General features: G+C 37.3%; 1 protein-coding gene across 1 annotated transcript in view; it reads right to left on the bottom strand.

Moving 5' to 3' along the window:
* Positions 1-2,821: 2,821 nt before the first annotated feature.
* Positions 2,822-24,022, bottom strand: part of LOC121515078 (coiled-coil domain-containing protein 136-like) — a 40,224-nt gene continuing 19,023 nt past the window's right edge. The window contains exons 4-10 of the mRNA XM_041795662.1: positions 22,294-22,368; positions 20,245-20,547; positions 16,679-16,796; positions 14,857-15,133; positions 14,603-14,734; positions 11,087-11,199; positions 2,822-7,001 (exon numbers count right to left, since the gene is read on the bottom strand). Coding sequence (XP_041651596.1) covers positions 6,989-7,001; positions 11,087-11,199; positions 14,603-14,734; positions 14,857-15,133; positions 16,679-16,796; positions 20,245-20,547; positions 22,294-22,368 — 1,031 coding nt within the window. The 3' untranslated portion in view covers positions 2,822-6,988. The remainder of the gene's footprint in view (positions 7,002-11,086; positions 11,200-14,602; positions 14,735-14,856; positions 15,134-16,678; positions 16,797-20,244; positions 20,548-22,293; positions 22,369-24,022) is intronic.

Raw genomic sequence — 24,022 nt, 5'->3', positions numbered from 1 at the left:
CAAAATCTATTTAAGGAGGAAGTCATATCTGTAGGATTCTTTTACTGTTTGTTAAATCACAAGAAGATGCTCTTCCCTTAGAGGGTGTCGAGGCCTTTTTCTGGCACTTTTGGTCATTTTTTTTTCTTTTTTGATTATTTTGACTGTCAGTACTAATAATTAAATTTTTGGACCATATGTTTTTTGAAATTGTATTAGCAGAACCTGTAACAGGTCTATAATAAGCCCTGTACACATTTCGTTTACACTCAGGACGTTCACGACCAAAAATGTCCCATTAAAACTAGGGATGCATGATATTGGATTTTTGTTGATATCCAATATGCCAATATTTACAGATTCATTTTAGCCATGTCAGTACCGACATATAAACATGCCTTTCAGACAAGAAAGTTCAGTCCTTTTGGAGACACTTTAAGGTTTGAGGATGACCATGGAAACAAACTGTAGTCCTTAAAAAACACTTTGACGTTCAAAGAATGAGGATAAAGATAGAATAAGCCCAAAACTCCACTTATTTATTAGTATATATGGACAAAATTTAAAGTCAATATATGCTGAAATAGGCAAAATATCAGATGTAAACATGGGCAGAAATTTTGATATCTGCCAATACTGATATTTACCTTTTTAAGCTAATATCTGCTGATACCGATACCAGAGAGATTATATCGTGCATCCCCAATTGAAACCCATTAAAACCACAATTTTGATCTCCCAGACATTACAATAGAGAAACATTTTATGATGATAGGCTTTCATTCTGGAGTCATTGACTCTAATTTGCAGTTTTCCCTGTTTGTTGCCAAATATCAGCCTTTTTCCCATATTTGGCGGAATATGGGGAAATTGCATGTTTTTTTCTGGAGGAGCACTATTGTAACACTTTATTAATTTTTTTTTTTTAAATAATCATGCATAAAAATTAAAGATATTTTTTATCCTATCCAAAACTGTGATATTCCTCTTCAAGGAAATCCAATTTGCATGTAGTATATGAAAATATTTCATTTTTCTTTTGTTTGTTTTTTTTCACATTTTGAAAATCTTTTTTTTTTTCGCTTAAACTGGCATTGAAAGAGTTAAATTCCTTAAAAAAATAATCAATATTTGATATTTATGATCTTGATTGAAAAATGATTGCAAATAAAGTGGAGACATATTTTATTGTTTAGTATTTTTATTGCTATTTATGTATGTTGTCCATTTGTAGCCACAAACACCCTCAGTGTAACAATTTATTATAATCTTAAAATTTAACAAAATAATAATGCACAAGAAATTAAAATTGTTGCTCATTAATTATGTATTTAAGACTGTGATTATTAAGGAAATGTTCAGTGCCTTGACATTTTTTTTTTATACTTGTCAATAACATCCTCTCTTGCTTGGAGTGTTATTTTGCCTTCATGGTGTAATGGTAGCCATATATACTGATTAACAGACCTTTCAAACATAGGTATCTTTATACTTCAATCACCTGAGACACATTCACTGCACTCAAGTGATTGTGAGATTACTAGCACCAACTGGCTGGACCTCTGCTGAATTAGGTCAGTCACTTTAAAGGGGGTGAATATTTATGCAATCACTTATTTTACATTTCAGATTTTAATCTAATTGGCATTGTTTTGTAGAAATCTCTTTTCACTTTAAAATCAGTTTTTTTAATGTCAGAAAAGCAAAATTACATTTACCATGACTGATTTTGTAAAACCAATAGAAGGGTAAAATATCCAAGTGGGTGAATGCTTTTAGTGGCACTGAATAAAAAATATTTAATTTTTTGTGTTTTTCACATTTCAAAAATATTTTTTTGAACCTAAACTGACAATGAAATGGTTAAATTTCCCAAAATTAATATGTATTTTAATCTACGATCAGGTCTTTGATTGATTTGGATTGGATTGATTTAAAAGTTAATGCAAAATTTGGGAAAAAATATGATGGATATTGTTAACATGTACGAATTTTTACACAACCTAAGAGGTAATAAAACTACGAAATCAACCTCCATCAACTCAGTATTTGTTGTATTTTGATTAAGAAATGGTAGCTATTTTAATTTAATAATGAAACCCAGTCTCAGCCTTGTTATGAAGTTTAATTAGAACAAAAAAATACTAAATCTTAGAGCTGTTCACTTGACCTTTTAACTCAGAGAGTTTGGCCATGGCCGCTCTAACAGTCAGATTTCCTCCTTATTAAATTAGCTTCCACTTGTTAGTCTGTCAATTGAATGGATTAAATATTTACAAGGGGATTTGGGGTGAAGTTGTTGGACAGATGGGCCTGCGGCCAGGCCCAGCTGATTAAGACTCACTGATCTGGATCTGACAGCTTGGCTGTGAAGACACTTTTCATTCCTTTAGTTCAAACTCAGAAATATTTGCTGAATAAGGAATCTAGTTGACCTTAAATTTTCAGATGAGAGAAGGTAGCTGGCTGAGTTTTTATTCTTACTGTAGCCAATGATAAGGCCTGCACCTTCAGCTACTTATAAATAGTTACACATTTAAACTCAGTAAAGCATGAGCTGTGCCAGTGTGGTAATGAGTGTAGTTTAGAGGCCCTCGTTTCTCAACTTTGACACACCAATTCCTGTAAAGAATAGATGTCTTTGAGCTTATGTCATGTCTCTGGAGTGAAGGTTATTAATACACATACAACCCGTGTAATGTGACGCCAGCAGGGAGACGGTTCTCACTCCAGTCGACTGCTGGTGATTTCATGAATGGGACTTGATGATACCCTAAACCCCCCAACACTGTGATTGCCTGTGAGGCCACCAGCTGAGAAAAGAAGGCTCTCAGACATCATGCAGTGTGAGTATATTTATTTTCTCGAGTCATTTACAGTACAAAATAGACCTCCAGGTAACAAAATAGCCACAACTATATTGAAAACAACAATGCTATCAATATGCAAAGCAACAAGCAGAGGAACACTGCAATATAGGAGCTTGTGAAAGTATGATAGCTTCATGAAATAAGATCATAAATGATAAAAATAACCCTCTATTCAGACAACATTCACCTATGTACCATTGAAATCAATGGGAGTTAGATTTTTTATTGCAAACTGATAATTTTTTAAAGAGACAGTGACAACATTTGCAGTCCAGTGGCACATAACCTTCTTAGTGTGTTCATATGCAGAAAAAGCATTAGTCAGGCATTGATTATTAACGTAGTATTTAATAACAAATTTTTCAGAAGACTGCAAGACATTTCTGAAATAAAGAGAAATAAATAAACAGGCTTGTATTGCTCTCTCAGGCAACTAAGGTCAAATGCAATCAAAATGCATGCAATGACTTTTCAGCCTTTGAACAAAGAGGTACATAAAATGATCAGCTACACGAGCAGTTCCTCTTATAAACTTCACCATAAATAAACATTTACACAGCTTATAATTTGGCTATCAAATATACGATGCTCTTTCAAAATAGAATCAACTTTCTACAAAGCTAGTACAAATGGATTTAAGAAATATCTCTCCCATTATAGTACTGTATGTCACACCTATTTACATGAAATACAAAGGAACAGAACCAAGGTAAGTTTTCTTTTGTGCTTCTAGAAGTTTCTTAGCATGCTGTTTTAAAATATCCTCACAACAAAAAAAGACATTTAACAAATGTAAACAGTAATCAGAGTCTGTCCACATGTACGTTTACACTTTTGTTCATATTTTAACAAACTACAATTTTCTGACGCATTTTTATTTACATATTTGGAGCCATTTGCGTTTGTAAAATGCCCACACAAGAAAGTAGCCGTGATGTTTCACTTTAGTCAGTGGTATAATGGAGGTGTAACAGAATCTCCATGAATGAAAGAAGTATAACACTCTGGAAAAAGAAGCCACTTTTATCCCGCTCATGAGAACAAATAACATCTTTACAGTAAAAGCCAAATTCATGGGAATCATTGAAAAATTCTAGTTCAAGCATCTTCAAATTTGCTCCCAAAGTAACAGGAATAAATTAACTAGCACATAAAAAACTAAAGCAAACCACTGTAAGGCTAATGCTCACTATACATTAGACAATTTTAGGTCTGATTTTTCAAACGATTTAATCCCCCACACAAAATGACTGGGGAGAACATAAAGCAATTTAAGGCTTGTTGCAACTGATTATTTGTTTAAATTGTGTCAATACAATTGTTTAACTGCTACTAATCCAGTCAGAGACTCCTTGATCTGTAATATATGTAAAACATTTTTGATTGTCTATGACTCCAAGTCAAATTACCTTTAATGAGAGTGAGCACGCCATCACCAACTGGTTGTTACTTACTTTTAAGCCCAGTTCAGACTAAAGACTCGGGACAACAAGACCATTGTAGAACGTCACTAGCAACAGTTACAGCTGTCTCAAATGGACCATTGCAGCTTGAATCAGGCCAGCAAATCCTGCAAGTCGCAAACAGCTGGTTTTTGGATATTGCATGCATATAAATAGGAAAAAGGGGATGGAATACTTGGTAAAACTTAATGAACATCAAAAAAATGTTTGTTCGAAGTGAACTATTTTGTTAGATAAATCATGCTGTGAATTTTGGAAATAATTTAACTCCCGTCTTCTCCGGCAGTTTTGCACGTAAGCAGAACATATGGCACTATATGACCTAATACATGAGAAATTCAAGGCTGTCATGACTAAATTTATCCATGGGAAAAATTTCACTCTCCCCAAATATTTGATTATAACAAGACAGAGCTAGCAAAGCATTCTTTTGTTTATACATGCTGGGAAATTTTGCTGCCACACTATCACTGTGTCCCAAATTGCATACTTCTGTACGAAATAATAAATAGTGCACATGAGTATACTACTCACACACTCAAAACTGTGCAAGAATAAGACACTTTGCACCCTAAACAAATGGCATGGCATGGTAGCGTGTATTGTGCTATTAGCATACTAGCACACTAGCTAACATTAGCGCACTAGCTAGCTTCCATGTTATTAACAATGGCTGCAGATTTCAATCAAGAAAAAGTAGCTACTTTAGGCAAAATAAAATAATTTTCTTCAAGAAAATAATGTGATAATGAGTGAAAATATTTGCAAAATTTGGATTATAAATGCCTAATGTTGATTCATAATTTGCTGTTACAAAAAAAATAGAAAGTTACACCCTTGTCACTTCCTGTTAGAGCAAAATGGCAGTGGGCTATTTGAGACTATCCTAACCCGCTATGAGTAAGGCTCTGTGCTGCATTTAAATGTACTGTAAAACAGTATGCTAACAGAAGTATGTGATTTGAGACACACTTTATGACGAAAGAATTAGTGATGAGCAGAAATTGTAGACTGTAGTTTGATGCTCTGCATTATCAAGATGATAAAGATACAGGGGAAAACAGTTAATATGCAATACCGTCCCTCTTGTAGTGCCGTATTTATTGTGCAGTAACTTAAATAAATCTATTTAAATTAAGTGTACATAGTCTCCTCCAGTTGCAGTGGTGTGAACTGACGGGCTCTTAAAATGTTGCAAAGCGGCAGCTGTAAGTTTGAACTCCTCTTTGGTCTGAACTGGGCTTAAACACATAAACACAGCTATGCTGTCTTCTCAGCCAGGATTCTCTCTGTATTTTTGCCTTTTTTTTTTTTATTCTGCAAAACAGAAAGCACACCAGGACAGTCAACTGAGCATGCCGACTGTCCTCCATATTTTTGTTTTTCTTCTAAAGTCATGTTTGCTCATGCTAGTTCTTGCAAACTCTTGTATCTGTGGAATCACCACTGTGAAGTCATTACAGCAATCAGCACGTGTGCTGGTGGTCAAATTGTGTAGTTTGTGCATTCAGAATATTATGTTAAAAAATTGGTTGAAACTGTCCTTACGTCTGTGGTCCTCTACATTTTAAAAATTGGTTGGAAATTATCTAATGTGTAGACAACTTCAGTATAACAATGAAATTGAAAGATATTCAGACTGAAATGCAAATAAGATGAAGCAGAAATACAGAGCTTCCTCTCTGGCATCTTGCTTAAAGTGATAATTAAAGGGGATGGTGGGAGTTATCTTTTTACAGAGTCAGACAAAAGACAAGAGTAGAAGTGGCAGAGCCTGGAGCAAAGTGCAGAACCTTAAAAAACACCACTGTGAAGAAGAGCAGCTCCAGTCTTCAGGGGTGACATCGGGTTAAACATCGGCTTGACACACCGAGCTTCAACTGACAGGAGATCAGTTAGCCATTCCTGCTCACTTTGTAAAATACTGTATGTCATTGGGGGTGAGAGGGAGAGATATCCAAGTGTGTGGGGCGAGATATATTAGGCAGGACAACATTAATTCATCCAGAGTATTTGGAAAGAGCAACAAAATATTTAAAAGCAGACTCATTTACAACAACTTTATCACAAACAAACCACTTTTCTGTTAATATTTTACAGGCATGTTTACACCCTTTGGGGATTTCAGTGCATTAAAGGCCAGACTTCATGTTTCTATTTTCTTAAAGACAATATTTTAACAAACTAATACATAAATAAATGTTAAAGTAAATGAAACCACATTAAAAATCACCCCCTCCCTTTAACACATTTGTAGCCAAAGGAAAGAAACATCCACAGACACAGAGGGGATGACACAGCACTGGCATACATTTAGCGGAGTGAGATCAGTCCTCATGAGGGCTCTCTGCAGGTCGACTCATCATCACAACCACCCTTCAATCTCAAATCCTACTGAGCACTTCATTCTCAGTCTGTGCGTGCATGTAGTACCTTCTCAGTCAACACATAATTTCCATAAATTTTCTACGATGCAGTTGTCAGTTCTGTCACATTTAGAGTTTTCCAGTTCAGTCTATAGACGTGGCTGGAGACGACGAGGGCTGGTCTAAAGCAGACGTCTGTCCCTGTGCAGTTGTTGCCCATCCAGTCAACATCGGACGAAAGCTCTCAACAAGCTAGTCATCATGAGCAGCACTGCTGTGGCTGCAGTGATAGTCAAAATGGAGTTCCAACCTACCTCACTCCCCTGAAGCAAGACAGGAACACAGTAGTGTTAGAGGCACGTAGAGGACAGGAATCAGGCAGAGATTATTGACTTTTTTAATTGAAGTGTTTGACATTTTAGGAAAAACACTTTGGGCTTTTTAAAACAGCATGAGTGTGATTGTAATTCTCCGAACATGTAGTATGAGCATAAGATCTGAGGTCAGAATAAACAGCTATCCCAGTTCCATCTAGAGTTAAAACATTAAAAGGCCTGTGTCCGTTATCAGTGCTTTTGTGCCGGCAGTGCTCATGTCTTTATTTCAGAACAGTTCTCTACTAGGTCACACAAGTCAACCTATAAGCTTTTAAAAAGCTACATATGCTTAATATTTCATTTATTCATGAAATATAATCAGGAAAACATTAAAAACAGTGTAAAAGAATAATGCCTTGATTTTTCCAGTAGCTCTGGGCTTTAAAAGAAAAGTTAGTTTCATTTCTTGTCTGCCATCGCTGTTGTTGCGATCAGACGTCTTGATTTTGATTGGTAGTTAAAGGAGAAGTGACTTTAACAGGTGCAAAAGTTTAACAGTGTTTTCAACTAAAAGTACTGTGAAGTTAACAATGCAAACTAGCTTAGCACTGAACTCTGAAATTAATTGAGGAAGCATTTAGCCGATTTGTGTTTTGATGATTTGTTGCTGCCATAGCTGAGCTGGCAACTGCTGCTGACTGTGACAGCAGTAGAGGTAGTTGGAATAAAAACACCGTAGTCAGATGAGCTTAAACTTTACTTAGATTCTTCATGTTAGACATTGTTTACCTATGTCTATTTCAGAATTGGATCAGAACAAATTAACTGACAGTACCATATCTATGATGAAGCACTGCTTACTATGATGTCATTCTACTGACTGGTTAACTTAATCAGATAGCTGCATTTAATCATCTCATACTAGAAGTGTTATTGGTAGCAATTTCTTTTATTGGGCCCTATTTACCTACTAATTTGATATTAATTTGTGTAATTATCTAGGGATTTTCTGATACTACCTTATCAGAGACAAGGTGGTAATTACCTAGTAATAAGTTGGTATTTTACAGAGTAACAACTCAGATAATATTGAGGAAGTACTTTCCCTTGTAATAATGTGTACATTATCAAGTAATTCCTTTTAATAGTGTGGCAGTTCTCAGGTAATTAGGTTTTGTTTTAACATTACCTCAACCCTTACCCTACCTCTTGTAATATTGTGGCAATTCTCAGGTAATTAGGTGGTAAAAATAAGATGATAATGTTCTACATAAGTTGCTTGATAATTTCCAGGTAATTTCTTCATTTTAGCCTGCTAAATTAAGGTGTGTCTTTCCTGCATAATTTTCAAGTATTTTTTTAGGGTTAGGGTTAGATTGGGGTTAGGGTTTGGGGGTTGGGTATAGGGTTAGGTTATAGTTCGGGTTAAATGCCAACCAATTACCAGAGAGTTGCCACAATATTACAAGGAATAGGTTGATAATTACATTATTAATAGGTAAATACTTTCTCAATATATCATATTTCCAAGTTATAAGGCATTTTACCAAGTAGGTAATTACCAATTTACTTTTGAGATAATGGCCACTCATTACTATAAAATTAACAGATAATAATGGCCCACTAAAATAAAGTGTTACTGTGTTATTTTTTATAAATGTCCATTATTTAGTTTTTTTGCCAGCATATCTGGTCTGTAATCTGGTCCAGAGTTGAACAATGAAATCATCCACAAATCATCTAGTGAAGACAAAATAATTGGAAAATTCCAATGTCATTTGTCATGACTGTTAGAGCAGCTGAGATTTCCCCATGTTCTTCACCATGTCCTCTATGTAGAGGTAAGAAAATGTTTACTTCCTTGTTAAGCTTTGTCTGAAACATATTAATGTTACCATGAGATGCCACTGGAGAGATGGTAGTTTGTCAAACTCTGTTTTCCCCCAGGTTCATCTGTGCAATATGGCTGCTGCTAGCATAAAACAGCATTGATGGACACAGGCCCTCACTTCTACGTATACCTCTAAAGTAGTCTAATTAAGAATAGAAATTTTAAAATGACAGGACACAGTTTAGTTATGAAACTACTGTTTCTATGTCTTGCCTAACTAAAAAGTAGCTTAGCAACATTCAAAAAGAATCCCACAAAACATTAAAATACAACCAAATCCACTATGTACATTTCTTTTTGTATATTTTACAAACACAATAGAGTATGCCATTTTTTGAGCTTTAAATGTTAATCTATGGATTTCCACCTCATTCCTCAGTGTGAGGGTACAGTTGATAACCATAATGGCTAACCACCAAAGGCTACTGTTTAAAAGGAATTCTCCCTCAATTTAGCAAACACTGCCACATTTTTCACATCAGGCATTCATCAAAATTGAATTACACTAGTTGTGGTTTAAAAATGATCTTTTATAAAATACCCTCATAGAGTTCTGGTACATGTTGCTCTGTTCCAGGTTTCACTAGTAATCAAATGAAGCTAATTTGGAGTCTATAATAGCAGTGTTTTAAACACACTGTACCCCATCTGATTGCGTCAAGGATTTGATTTTTCCAACGTCAATCAGAAATTATTCACAACCTAAAAAGGTGACCCACATGAATCATGAATATTAATAAAACACATTATAAAAGAGGATGAGACTGCACAGCAAACAACACTGAGACTTAAATCCCGGCATGGTTTGTAAGATGTTAATGCTCTGACTGGGCTCTACAGCTACTTATAAAGTCATGCTAAACCGCCTTTAACAAACGACCTTATTACTATGTAAATACTGATACAGAGCTAAGAAAGTTATCCAAATATGCTTGTGTATGTTATCTGAGGCTTTTGTCCTCCAGTCCTTTGGCAGTAGAAGGCAGAGGAATAATCACATCATCCTGTTTGAGGTGTAACAGAGGACGTTCACACATTTTCATCTCTGAATCGCTCCAGTGTCAGGATTAGAGTTTTGTAACAATGGGACATACTGGTATTGTGCTCAATCAGAGAAATAGGAAGTCGAGCTCAGAATTCCTGCAACGTATCATTGGGGCTAGAACTAAGGTGGACAGAACAAAGCAAATCTTAGCTACGTTGGCCCAAGAGGATCTGGCTGCAGACCTCTATGGTGGGGCGGTTTGGGCTTATCTTTTGCAGACCTCTGGGGCAGGATGTGACATACATAATCCAAGCTGGAACCAGAATGAAATTTTCCGCTTGCTGTCAGAGGTTATGGTAAGTGGATATTTTTCACAGCAGCAGAATTTTATGAATGAAAATCAAAAATTTTAATTTAAAACACCACAAACTAAGGAAATCAGAAAGAGGGTTACGGTTAGGCACCCAAACCCTAAAGGTTAGGGCTAGGGTTGGAGCCCAAAATGCCCCATCATAGAGGTCTGCAGCCAGATGCCTCTGAAGTTAGCCATCTCCTCGCTGTAGTTTCATATCTAATGCAAAAACATGAGGCTGATATTCTTCTCTTTAAACTCTTTGCAAGAAAGCCTGAAAGTTTTTTCCCCCAAAAATGTTAATCCAGTCCTATAAATGATTAATTCAGTGTCTTTCAAATGAAATATTTAGCTATAATTTGCCAAACTGCCCACCCGCCCAGTGTCCACTTTTTATTAATGCTCTATAAAAGTGTCTACTTTTCTCACTGGAGATTTTTATCTGCAAATTTGGCATTTAAGACCCTCCCATAATAAATGATACTTAATAAGATATTTAGCGATGATTTTGTTTAAGGGTCAATTCATCCAAATAACATTAAAACAAGCTTGCTTGCCTCTTGAAGTATGCCATGCAGAAGAGTTCTGAATCAAAACCCTGGTTTATCTTGATAATCTACGGCATTTTAATTGTGTCTGAATTATCAAGAGTAACCAGGGCTTTGATTATTGTTGATTGCTGAATTGAGATAAGACAAATCTGTCTAATAGATAAAACTTGTATCAATTAAGCTGTGAAGTATCTTCATGGTGGGATGACTACAGGAGTATTTCCATGTTATTTGGGTGAATTGACTCTTGATCTGTGTGTAAGAACCATTATGCAGCATCACACATCAGATAGAGATAAGCTCCTCTCATACCTTGCCCTCTGGGACGCCAGCTCCGACAACCAGCACCAGACCACAGCCACTATTACAATCATTCCTATGAAGGGGATGGAGAGAACAGGGTGCTCAGACGAATGGATGAATCTCTGAGGAGGAAATAAAAACAAAGACAAGGACAATGGGAATGAAGGGAATGAATGGATGGATGAACTGAAGTCTCGAAATAATAAAAACACACATAAAAATGGCGTGACGGCGACACAAATGGACCATCACTAAGAAATTAAAGAGTGACATGGCTGTGAAATAAAAGGGGTAGGGTCATGATGGAGTGATTTCCACTTCCCATTAAACAAACAATGCATAACTTTATGGTGACATACACATCAACTCAATGTGAGTATGTGTGCGCGGTCCTGTGTGGCATTTACTGCCTGCGTGTGATGTTATTGTGACAAAAAAAGAGAGACATACAGCATGAAGGTTGCGACAAGCATATGGTGGTATTTTTGTCTCTCTATCCTCACTTTATAGTCTTTTAATGTTTGGCTAAATTTGTTGTTATACAGGCTGAGAGGTCATGGACATTCAGAGAACAAGGACAGCATCAGAGACAGGAACGGGCAGACAGTTTGACACAACGCAGAGACATCTCATTACGACTGTTGTAGACAAAACACAGAGTTCTGACTACAGAAAACAAAGAACCACACATAAAATACATTATAATGCCACCATACTTCATACAGAACATTTACGCTTTTTTACATAGAGTCATTTTTAACAGTGAGCCATTGGCATCTTTTTCCAATAAAGACATTTGAAAAGCAGCTTGTAAAGTATTCAGTTGGCTGTTTTTGCACTTAAATAGCACCATCTTGAAGTTAAAGGATTTTTCATGCATGCCAGGTGTGGTACATTTACTTCTGTCATTTACACGCCAATTAAAGAGAACTCATGTTCACTTACAGAGATTATGTTGCCGAACAAATCCTGAAAGTATCATAAACTTTTATGAGCCAACGCTGCTTTTTATGGAGGGAAACGGCATGGGACTAACTTCCGGATGGTCTACAAAAATACATCATCCCTGCAGAACATTATTTGAAACCACATCTGTCCTAGGTGCAAGGTGCATTCAAGTGTCACACAAGTGTTTGGCTCAAAATCTTCACAGACAACTAATATGCAATTTTATTAAACATTAAAGGGGGAGTAAGTTTAGAGCTGTAGCCTCTAAAGTTAAAATTTTGCAGTTAAACTTTAAAAATACAAACTCTGCTGGACTTATGCAGAGCCTTATTAAAAGAGCAGACTGAAAAAATGAAGCTCCTTTGAAAACCTTTCCCATAAAATATCTGACACATGCATAGAATTCAGTAATAAAATAGCCGTTTTGTTTGCTGGATGCCTTTCAGCAGATTCAATGTTTTCGTCTACTGACAGATTCAAAGCTGTTGCTGTCACTGGGAAGTTTAAACACAGACACAGTGGGGGGAGAGAGTTCCCCAGCCCAAAGAACACAATAAATACTGATATGGGCTGACAGGCCAGGTCAGTTCATATCCAAACATACACTGCTACGGTATGAGACACAGAAATAGTGGGCTCAACAGACACGGGATACAGTAGGTGTGATGTGAGGTGTGTTATGTGTTAGTTGACAGTGTGGTAGCAGGAAAAAAGCATTGTACATCACATAGAAAACATCACTAGTAATGCTTAAAATTACTTCTACGGTTAGTTTACATTAACTGTATATTAACATGGACAGCACCTTCTTGTCTCCTTCTGTTGTACAATACTGAGGCCAAAATACCTCCATGGTGAATGACATCCATAAGCTTTGAGAGAATGTGCAGAAATACTGACAAAATGAGGGCAAAGCACATACAGAAATATATAAGAAAGTTGGGTCCACTCATAGTAGAGCCCTGCGCGGGACTGTTTTCTTCATCCCGATCTCGCTCCCGCTGAATTTCTGACCATTACCACCCGTACCCGCAACATGTGTGTTGCACTCCCGCCCCCACCTGCGATATGTATGTTCACTCCCGCCCGCACAGTAATAGATATGCATTGATTTTGTGTCTTCTCCCGTCCCGCAGGAGAAAACACGTCACTTTATAGGCCATTAATAGCGATTCAGACCGGGTGTTGTTCCGGCGGTAAAGGGGAAACAAAAGTGTCATGGAATACATCAAAAACTAAAAACAGTGCCTTGTGCAAAAATGGGCCAAGAAGATCATGTGAGTGCAAACAACCTATTAATCTAAATGATTAAGAAAAAGAATCAGCTGCAGAAAAGCACGTACCATTGACGGAGAGCGTCTTTCTCCCTCACTCTCTCTCTCTGAGCGGCAGCTGTCAGTCAAATCTGCCACGTTCCAGCACCAAGGACAGCTCATTTAGCCACTTTGAGCATAAACATTAATGTTTATGCTCAGTTGAAAAAAATTATTTATGAAACTGTACTTGTCTCGCCATTTAGTATTCAGTAGTAGATATTAATCTGTTATTCCATCAGAGCTTGTCTGCAGAAACAAAACTTGTCAGACTTGCCTTGTTTTCTTTTTCTGTTGTAAAGACCTTGTTTGAGCTTCTTTTCTACATCATTTGTTGACTCCATCATCCTGTCGCTAGGCCACATCCTGATCCCGCAGTGTGTTTTTTTCTCCGCCCGCAGCAAAGTTCAAACCACCCACTCCCATGAGATTTGCGTTGGGTCCCAACGCAAATCTCAATGCAGCCCTCTAAGTCATAGTCCTCGTCTTGAGGAGACTTAAGTGAGTAAGACTAATCCAAATGTAAGTTCATACATGCTTACCGTCTGAACACACTTCAGTGGCTTGGTAATGGCTGACAGTCAATTTTCAGGAATTTGGAACAGCCAGTCAGATTTCAGGGATTTGCTGCAGTTATCTATCAGGACATTATTAATCAAAATCTTCTTGTCAAAATGTTTGTCTACAGAATCAATATGGTAGCATTGCCTAGTGCTGAAGTTAAAAGAACAGTACATTAGAGCAGAAGCTTCATGTGGGCCATATTTCATTTTATTTCTAGAATTGGCTGTGGGCCAACCAAAACAGACTGTGTGCCGCATTCGGCCCCCAGGCCAAATGGGCCCCAGTATACAGTATTACTGATAAACACCACTGGCTATGCAGCAAATATGCTTAAGCTCAGTTTATTGTATGATAAACGTATTTTACCACAGACAAATTCTTCACAGTAAAAGTCCCCATGTGTTATTTGGCAAAAGACTTTTATTATGAAACAACCCCGTAAGATAAAGAGGTTTTTCAGTCAAATAGCCCCATCGTTTAAAATAGAGTAGGTGGGCTTTATGACCTGTCTGTAGGCTGAAGGTGACTGTTGCTCCATCCATCTTAATATACAGTCAATGATTCACATTCATAATTTAATAGGGAATGAACATCAATGCAGAACTAACCATACAATTGATCATCTATCATGTCAATTAAATTTGTTTCCCTCTAATGATTCCAGATGTGTATGGCTGTGTTATTTATGTCTGCCACTTACCTGAGCCCCCTCTGACAGCTTCTCCAGCTCTGCCTTGCAGCGCTGGAGCTCCTCCTCCAGCTCTGCTCTCTCCCTCTGGCTGCTGTCGTAAAGTACCTGCAGCTCCTGCAGCTCCATCTTAAGACCATCACACTGCAGAGCACACAGGTGGAAATTTTACTCTTTATATTTAGTGCTTTTTTGTAAATAGTGTCTAAATATGCTCGACCCAAATCTGTCCATGTTTTGTGCGTATTTTTATAAACTCATCATACCTCTCTCTGAACCTGTGAGGCCTTCTCCTCTGCCTGCTTTAGCTGGTCCCTCAGGGAAAAGATCTCCCCAATGCCTCCGTTCCAGCCAGTAGGTGTCACAGGCTTCCCATCGAATGAAATGTTCTTCTGGATGGAGGCGTCTACCAGGCGACAGTTCTCAGACTGGGCCATGGTCATGTAGCTCTCCGTCATGACCTCGTCGGAGCCAATCTCTGTCTCCTTTCCCTCTGTGCCTTCTCCACCATCTTCCTCTTTCAGTGACAGGTACACACTGGAGCTGGACGAAAAGAGTAAGAGGAAGGAATAATAATACACACTCAGCTACAAAAGAATTGAAAGCTCAAATACTGCCTTTGAATAGGATTGTCATGTTTGTGATCCAAGGCGAGAAATAGTGTCTAGCTCTTTTATGTGAAAACAGAAGGGCTAGTTAGCATTTCTTTCTTCATTTCTCTTGCTTTGTGTCAGAAACAGCAGAAATTTCATTGCAGCTCGCACAAAGTCTGACAACTTCTGGACTGATTAGTTTTCTTTTCTATGTGCTAATTGTTTTATCAATAGAATGAAAAGAAAGACTGTCATGATTTAATTTTTTTTTTTTTTTGGCTTTTTTTTTTTACCATATCAACAGTCCCAATTCAAAACAAAAGTTATTTTAATTGAATTCAGAAAAAGCAAAACAAAGAAAAGCAGTAGAACCTTGTATTTGAAGAATGCAAAAAATATGAATTGTTGTCATATGTCTGTAATATTTTTCATTTTTGTCAATCCCTATTTGAGACCTGTTAAGTAACTGTTCATTATCCCTTTCTGTTTGTCATTTCTTAGCTCCAAAGCAGTCCAGGGCGAGTGCACATCTTTGCATCTTAAGATTCTTTTCATTTGTCTTTTCTTTATTTTATGAGTCAGAATCTATGGATTAATTTCCTGAATTTATTATCTTCTCCGTCTCTTCTATTTCCATTTTTATGCCTCTGCAGAAGAAAAGTTCTTTTGAGCAGAGAGAATATATTCAAATGTGGCACAAGTCGACTCAGACTCAAAGAGGAAGTTATTAGATCTGATGGTTGAAGTTTGAAGGTCAATGTTGCTCTCTCAAAAACACGTCGTGCCATATTATACACTAATTATGACAATGTTTCACAAAAATCTCCGGGAGAAATGATTAATTGACAAGCTTGTCTACCCGGGCGATCCGAGGTCAACTTCAGTGCATGGCTTGTTTATTTAAATAGCCATTAGCTACTCTATTGTAACAGTATCTACTTTTCCAGGGGTCTTCATGTCCCTATCAGTTACACCCTCATCCTGTGGGAAGCACTTGTGAAATGTAAACTGTGACTGGACTAATCAGGGAGCTGGTAATTGTAGTCACCCTTTTCTTCTTCCCAGAAAAGTCCTGTGCAACATCTTTTTTTGAACAGTGCTATTAATAAAGTTTGCCTTTCTTTCCATGCATCACAAGATCTTCCTCAACAGATGGAGTATGCCCAGCTCCCCATCTGCTGTGAAGGAGCGTGTGATGTACTCATAACAGCTCTCCAACTAATTTTATGGGTAGATTGTTTTCAAGTTCAAAGATGAAATTTCAATCTCAAAATTGTTGATTAATTTTTCTGTCAATCTGCTAATAAATTATGAAACTCATAATTGCAGCACTTATATGTAATCCCCTTGTATGATATTACACTTTTGACTGCATTGATTAAACAGGTGCCCGTCTTTTCTAAATGAGACATGACGTGCTTGGCTGTGACGGGCTGTATTCCTGTGGGTGATCCCCTAAGTCCTACTGATGAGTGAGCTGTCATTGACCCCTCACCATGTCCTCTGTCTCTGGAGCAGCTGCAGCCTCTCAGAGATACGTCTGTTCTCCTCCTTCAGGGTCTGACACTCCTCCTTTAGCATACGGCACTCCTCCTTCAGCAGGTCCACGTCACCTGGAGGAACAAAATATACGGTGAAGACGCAGGTTAGTATAGCTGTCCTATTCTTACTGCTGAGTTAAATTAGTATCATTTTAACACGTTTACGACACAAGTTAGTATGGCCAACCAATCATACGACTAACTGACAGAAGCATCATTTTAACCCTTTTACGTCACACATAAGTATAGATGTCCTAATCATACTGTTAACTGACGTAAGCATCATTTAACATGTTAACAAAGCATTTAGTATAGCTGTGCTTATTCTGCTGCTAACTTACATTAGCATCATTTTAACGTGTTAATGCACACTAGTTGTCTTTATTATACTGCTAAATAACATTATCATCATTTAACATGTGACAATGCATGTTAGTATAGCTTTCCTCATATATGGTGGCCTACAAGTGCAATAAAAAATAACTAAGTCTGGGGCGCTCCCCATGTACGCGGGCGGCCCGGGTTCGAATCCGGCCTGAGGTCCTTTACCGCATGTCTCACCCCCACTCTTGACCCTGTTTCTGACTCTATCCACTGTCCTCCTCTGTTTAATAAAGGCACAAAAAAGCCCAAAAATAAATCTTTAAAAAATACATAAATAAATAAATAAATAAGTCTGAAACACTTTTCCAAAGTCTGAAACAAATTTACATTAGCCAGAACATTTTAAAAAATCATAAAATAAATTTACATTAGGAAACTTTAACAAATGACAAAAAAAAAATTGTAAAACATTGACAAAAAAAATCCAACACAGAATCCCAAAATGTGCAAAAAAAAAAATGTTTAAACTTGCAACAAATTTAAAAAGTCTGATACAAAACTACTAAGTCTGAAACAATACACTGAACAAATTTAAAAACAATTTTAAAACATGATTCAAATAAATTATACATTTACAAGTTGTAGAATAATTTTACAACAAATTTGTTTGAAGTTTTGTAAAAGTGTTTCAGACTTTAATATTGTATCTGACCTTGTAAAAATGTTTTAAGTTTTGTAGAGCTGTTTAAGGCTGTAATTTTGTATTGGATGTTGTAGAGGTATTTCAAGTATTGTAAAAGTGTTTCAGACTTTGTAATTTCACAACAGACTTTGTAAATTTGTTTAAGTTTTGGAAAAGTGTTTCAGACATTTAAATTTTGTATCGGACCTTGTAAACTTGTTTTAAATTTAGTAAAAGTGTTCCTGACTTTGTATTTTGTTTCAGACCTTGTAAAAGTCTTTCAAGTTTTATAGAAGTGTATCAGACTGTAATTTTCTATCAGATGTTGTAAAAGTGTTTCATGTTTTGCAGAAGTGCCAATGACTTTGTTATTTTGTACCAGTTTTAGTAAAACTGTTTCCAGTTTTTTAAGTGCTTCATACTTCCTTTTAACTTTGAATCTGGTTTTGCAAAGGTTTTTCCACATTTTACATCAGATTCATGGAATTGTTTGAGACTTTGATTTTGTATTCAACTTGGTAAAATGTAAATTTGTCATTGTAAAAGTGTTTACAAATGGGAACTGCTTTGTGAAGGTGCCTTAACAGTTTTTTTTGTCTGTTGTCTCTTTTTGGTCGATTTAAAGTTGTTAATGAAGACTTTATACAAAAAATATTTATAAATGTTATGGTTAAAAATGTTAATGTTTCACTGGAATTTGATGTTGGCTTATAAGTGGACCATAAGGCTTAAAACTAAACCAAAAGTAAGAAAGCTAAACTTCCAAGAAAAATAGAATGATTAATAGAATGATAAACTAAAAATTAAAATTACTCTGCCAGAGTATCTCTCGAGTCATTTTTGCCAGTCACAAGTCCAAGTAAAAGAGGAGGGTTCATTTGTAGTTTTATACATCTTAAAGATCTTTTACTCACTTATTTTCTCTCGTGACGTTTTCCCTCTCTCCTACAGCGTCCATTACAATTAAATGCATACCCATGATTATGCAAATTAGGTGATGACGTCATTTAGCGACTTCTGGCGACTTTTAGGACAGCCAATAGCTACTTTCCGTACTGAGGAATTGGCAACACTGGACATTATCTTCATTCTAACATGTTAGCGAAGCAGGTTAGTAGGCCTATTTTTGTCCTTATGCTGCTAATTGATATTAGCACCATTTTTACATGCTAGATATAGCCTACTTAGTAACTAAATTAAATTGTCCAAGCAAAACCTCGACAGTTAAGGGACTGCACTGTCACATGTGCATGTTGATTACAAAACTACAGCCACGGGTGTTTTGGTGCAACTAGTGACCGTTTTAACCGATGACTTTGAGCCGACTGCGTCTGTGCCTGTCGGGATTAGCAGCTAAGAAACATAAGAAGAGTCCTTGTGAAGTCATACGTCTTTACATTTATCCTGTCAAAATTGACTTACAAGAAATAACTTAAATTAAAACCAAGCAAAGAGGCTCACTGCGTTTTTATGCGTCTTTTGTGACAAGAGGCCAAAGGTCTCAGTTGACACGGTTACTCAGTCAACCGAAACACCGGTAAGGTAGGTGGTTAGTTTAAGGTAACTTTAGTTTTAGGATAAAGACTGTTAACGGAATTAATAACCAGTGGCTCTTTCCAGCAACAACAACGTCCCCTCTGGAAACCTCTAAGGCTAAATAACTATAATATGTTACTTTATTTCGATTTGTAGAAGAAACAAAGTGTAAAAACACAATTGGTAGACCTGTTCTGTGCTATGCTGTTCTCCATTTAGCAGATTCCCCAAGAAGTGATTGGTCGTTTATGGAGCATATACGCCTTTTCCCCGGAGTGTCAAATTACTGTAAACATCAGAGATGCATGCGTGAATTGAACTTCCATTGAAGTTAAAACATTTGTGGTGTTTTTCAGGAAAAGAGCAACATGATGAGATAATGACCTCCCCTCCCTCAGTCCCACCCCAGGCTCAGCTGCAGAGACCAACAATGACATCATGCAGAAGAAGTGCGCATCCCACCTCCTCATGACCTCATCTCCCTGGTATCCTAAATTCACACACATGCATCACGCCCCTTGCAATCTTTAGCAAGTACATTTGTAATCTGTAATATTTATTAAGCCCTACAAATGATTTATCTGCTTCACTGCAGGATGCTAACATAATGTGAGCATAAAATAAAGACATCCATTACAACATGCTGTGTTTTCACAATATCAACCACAAAGACCCTGTTTGTGCACGTAGAAAGTAGGATTGTTTCCACAGGACAAACAGAGACAATAGCTGTTTGTTTTTGTTGAGTGTCTTTCTCACAGAGGGCTGTGAGCAAAGATGTGTGAGGATGAGGTGCAAACTGAGACTTATTGTAAGTTAACTTTGATGTACTCTAAGTAAAACAAAGTTGTAAGAGAGAAGATATTTGTGCAAGATAACAAAACACCCTTCGTCATAGCTATTTTTAGTTCTTCTCCACTTACATCCACTTTAACCTGTTAACTTTAATGTTTTTCTCCTCTCCTCCTCCTTCCTCACCCTCTCTCCTCTCAGCCTCCCTGCGCTGGCTCTTCATGTTGATCTCGGCCCTCAGGGTTGTGATCTCCAGCTCGTACTCCTGCGTCTCCTCACTGAGGCGCTGGAGCTCGGCCCGTCGGCGACAGAGCTCCTCCTGCAGCGAGGCGATGTCGTTCTCCCTCTCTGCGGCTGCCTCCTCTGCTGCCTGTTGCAGGAGGAGTACCTCCTCCTGAGCCACACGCAGTTCCTCCTGGGCCTCAGCCAGCTCGCTCTCCTTCTCCTCCTCCAGGCTGTCCATCTCCTCCTGCACTGAGCGAAGCTGGGCTGTAGGAAGAAGAGAAGGAGGTAAATTTTTCCTTGGTATGTGTGGGTTAGTCTGCAGCATCACAATGGGTGTATAGATTATCTATAAAAAGTATTCACCCCTTTGGATGTTTTACCCTTTTATTAGTTTTATGAATCAATCACAGTCAAAATAATTTGGCCTCTTCAACAAAAAACCCTCCCTACTATCAAAGTGAAAACAGGTTTCTACAAAGTAAGTCAATTACAGAAAATTATGTAATGTAAAATAAGTGACTGCATAAATATCACCCCCTTTTAAGCGACAGACCTAATTCAACAGAGGTCCAGTCAGTTGGAGCTAGTAGCCTGACAATTAGTGGATGGGGATCACCTGAGGCTGTCCTTAATAAGTGAGTGACGGTGCAAGAAGGAGACAGGTTAGAGAGGCCACCCGGGCACCTATGACTATAATGGAGTTGAAAGTTTCAGCGGCTGAGATGGGAGAGACTCTGCAGACTCTTCACCAGTCAAAACTTTATGGGTGAGTGGCAAAGAGAAAACCGATGTTGAAGAAAACTCATTAAAGCTTTGACTACAGTTTGCCAAAAGGCATGTAGGAAACTCCATGAGCGACTAAATACTGACTTGAGGGGGGTGAATATTTATACAATTACTTATTTCACCTCACATGTTTTTATTCAATTGACAGTACTTCATAGAAATCTGTTTTCCCTTTGACATCAAAGAGGTTTTGTGTATTTCTTTTTGTCAAAGTGGCCAAATTATTCTGACAGTGATATATTTATAGAGTCAATGAAAGGGTAAAACATCCAAGGTGGGGAATACTTTTTATAGGTGCTGTATATGTGAGTGTTTATATGTGTAAATGATATTACCTGAGATTTAGCACCAGTAGGCCTACATTTGTTTTTGTGTGGGTGATGTGTTCTTGCATGTGCATGCTTGTGTGTGTGTGGTACAGGCTGTATGTGTGGGAACTGTTTGTAAGAGGAGCTGATGTAACAGATTGTAACAGCCTTTTTTATCATCAGATCAGATTAATAGTTAAATGTCTTCAGGATTCGAGGAAACTGAAATCCTCTCTGCCTAACAACTCAAAGAGCAATAACACAAGTTAATTATAACAATTATTATATAAAAAAACAGACTTAAGTGTAGCCTAGATATCAGTGCATCACAAAAAGAGATGGGAATTCACAGTATAATACTTTGAAACCTTTTGCATGTCACTCTTTTGGAGTGTTTTTTATTTTTGGAAATCAGTCGTTTAATCAGTTTTTCCTTTCTCTATTTTTTTTTTTTGTTGTTGTTCTTGGAGCCATTGTTTTATTCTCTCCTCTGTGGTTAAGCCCAGATTTCAACAGTAGTTGCTGAGTGTGTTTTTTAATTTGTGTGGCATGAAGTAGAACTCAGTCACCAGAACGATGATGTGCACAAATCAATAAGACAAATCACCACATGCATTTATAATGTAGTTGTCATTTACATCCTCTTACTTCTACTGAAGCACTGTCTGTGTGTGACAAGTCAGTAGCAAGCATGTAGAACAATAGAAATCCATACAGTGACATTGAAGAAGGTCCTGTTGATTTTTGCAGACAGTTTTTTTCTGTTAGCTTGCATAGCCAAATATGGCTCAACCATCACAAAATGAACAGTATTACATCTGATTTTAATCAATTGCTCTTTCTGTTGTATAGTGATCAGCTTCAATCAAAGTAAAAAAAAAACCCTTGTATGTTGAGTGTTGTGTCATGCTGCTACCTTGTAGGTTCTGGATCTGGCGTGTAAATGCTTCAGCCTGATGTGCACTGGCCAGACGCTCGTCCTCCAGCAGACCTGATGGAGAGGAGAGGTGAGGTGACAAGTGGGAAGGAGAGACGAGGAGCAGGGAATGGGTAGAGAGATAAGAGAAAAATGTCACTTCAGCAGGCAGTTAGAAAGATGACAACCCGATAAGCTCTTCAACCTTGAGACATGACCGAATGATAGAGGTAGTTTGTGCAGAATCTGAGAAGGATAAGTTTAAGATTTGCTAGTATGTGGCTGTCCATTTATAAGATTTTTAGACACGTCCATCTCATCCTCATTGTCATAACTTTTAAATATATTAGAACAAAATACTGTAAATTATTGGAGTTGATATTTGATAGCATTTTGGTGTCAGACATTTTCGTTTCCTGTTTTTTTAGTGCCTGACAGTCTGTCCTATTTATTAAAAATCATAATATAATAGTCACATGTGTTCTAACAACAGGGCTGTGCATGTGTAGGTTCTCCCCAGGCATTCAAGCTTCCTCCCACAAACCAAAGACATGCTTGTCAGGTTAATTGCCTACTCTAAATTCCTTGTAGGTGTGAGCGTGACTGGTTGCTTGTCTCTGTGTGTCAGCCCTGTGATTGACTGGCAACCAGTCCAGGATTTACCCCGCCTCTCGCCCAGTGACGGCTGGGATCGGCTCTAGCCTCCTGTGACCCCAAACAGGATAAGTGGTGTAGATAATGGATAAATAATGGATGGTTTAACAATGGAACCAGAAGCTAAACCTAAACGGCAAAACCTGAAATTTTAGCAAGCATTTTTGTGTAACTTTGGGTCAAAATAACTTACTGGAAGCTATATTCACTCATTCAGTCCACATCCACATTTTATTTGAAAATATAAAAAGCAATAAATAAGGGCTGAATTCCTTATGCAAAGTAAAATGTGTGCCAATGTGGGCAAGTAAAATTGATTAGGTGTCTTGACACGAGATATCTATATCTCAGTTAGTATTTCGTGTTAAGTTTATTATATATTGAAATAAGAAGTTTACCTGGACTTACAGGATGAATTGGACTTTGATTAAGTGTTGTGAGATATGTTTGACATGAGATTGGACTAATACAGTTTCTTATGGATCAATCAACTAAATGGGAAGAGAAAATTAAGATTTTCTAATGATTTTGTTTACTTTTTGACAATATAAATCTAATTTCAGATTCCCACGATAGAAATGACTTTAGTGATGGTAATGCTGAGAGGTCATACCTCCCTGAAAAATGCCATATAGTCATTCATTCCTCTAGTGCCACCATCAGGTCAAAACTTAAACTTGTGTAATCCTAAAATAATTCCATCTCTGTTCACTCTGTCCTCTGCTGCGTCTTTTTGTGTAAAAAAAAAACAGGGTAGAATTCGTCCAACCTAGAATATCATGCCGTTGGGATTTATCTTTCCACCCAGGGTCCAATGTTACCCAACTAATCCTCCTGATATGACACATACTGTAAATAAGACCTTATAAGTAGTTTTTATCATCTTGTATCTCTTGTTTATATAAAAAATGGGGTCAGTAAAACCAAAATTCAGTTACATGTAGATCTTAGTGTTTTCACATGTTTACAGCAACCATATTCCAATATATCTAGTGTGTTAAGACAAAGATTTTGGATTTTACTTTATGGGGTCTTTAACTAATTCCTGTCATACACATTTACACATCACTGACGC

This window comes from Cheilinus undulatus, linkage group 9, assembly GCF_018320785.1.
Source record: "Cheilinus undulatus linkage group 9, ASM1832078v1, whole genome shotgun sequence".
In the NCBI taxonomy this organism is placed as follows: Eukaryota; Metazoa; Chordata; class Actinopteri; order Labriformes; family Labridae; genus Cheilinus; species Cheilinus undulatus.
The sequence above is the reverse complement of the archived record's forward strand: the minus strand, read 5'-3'. Positions and strand labels throughout refer to the sequence as shown.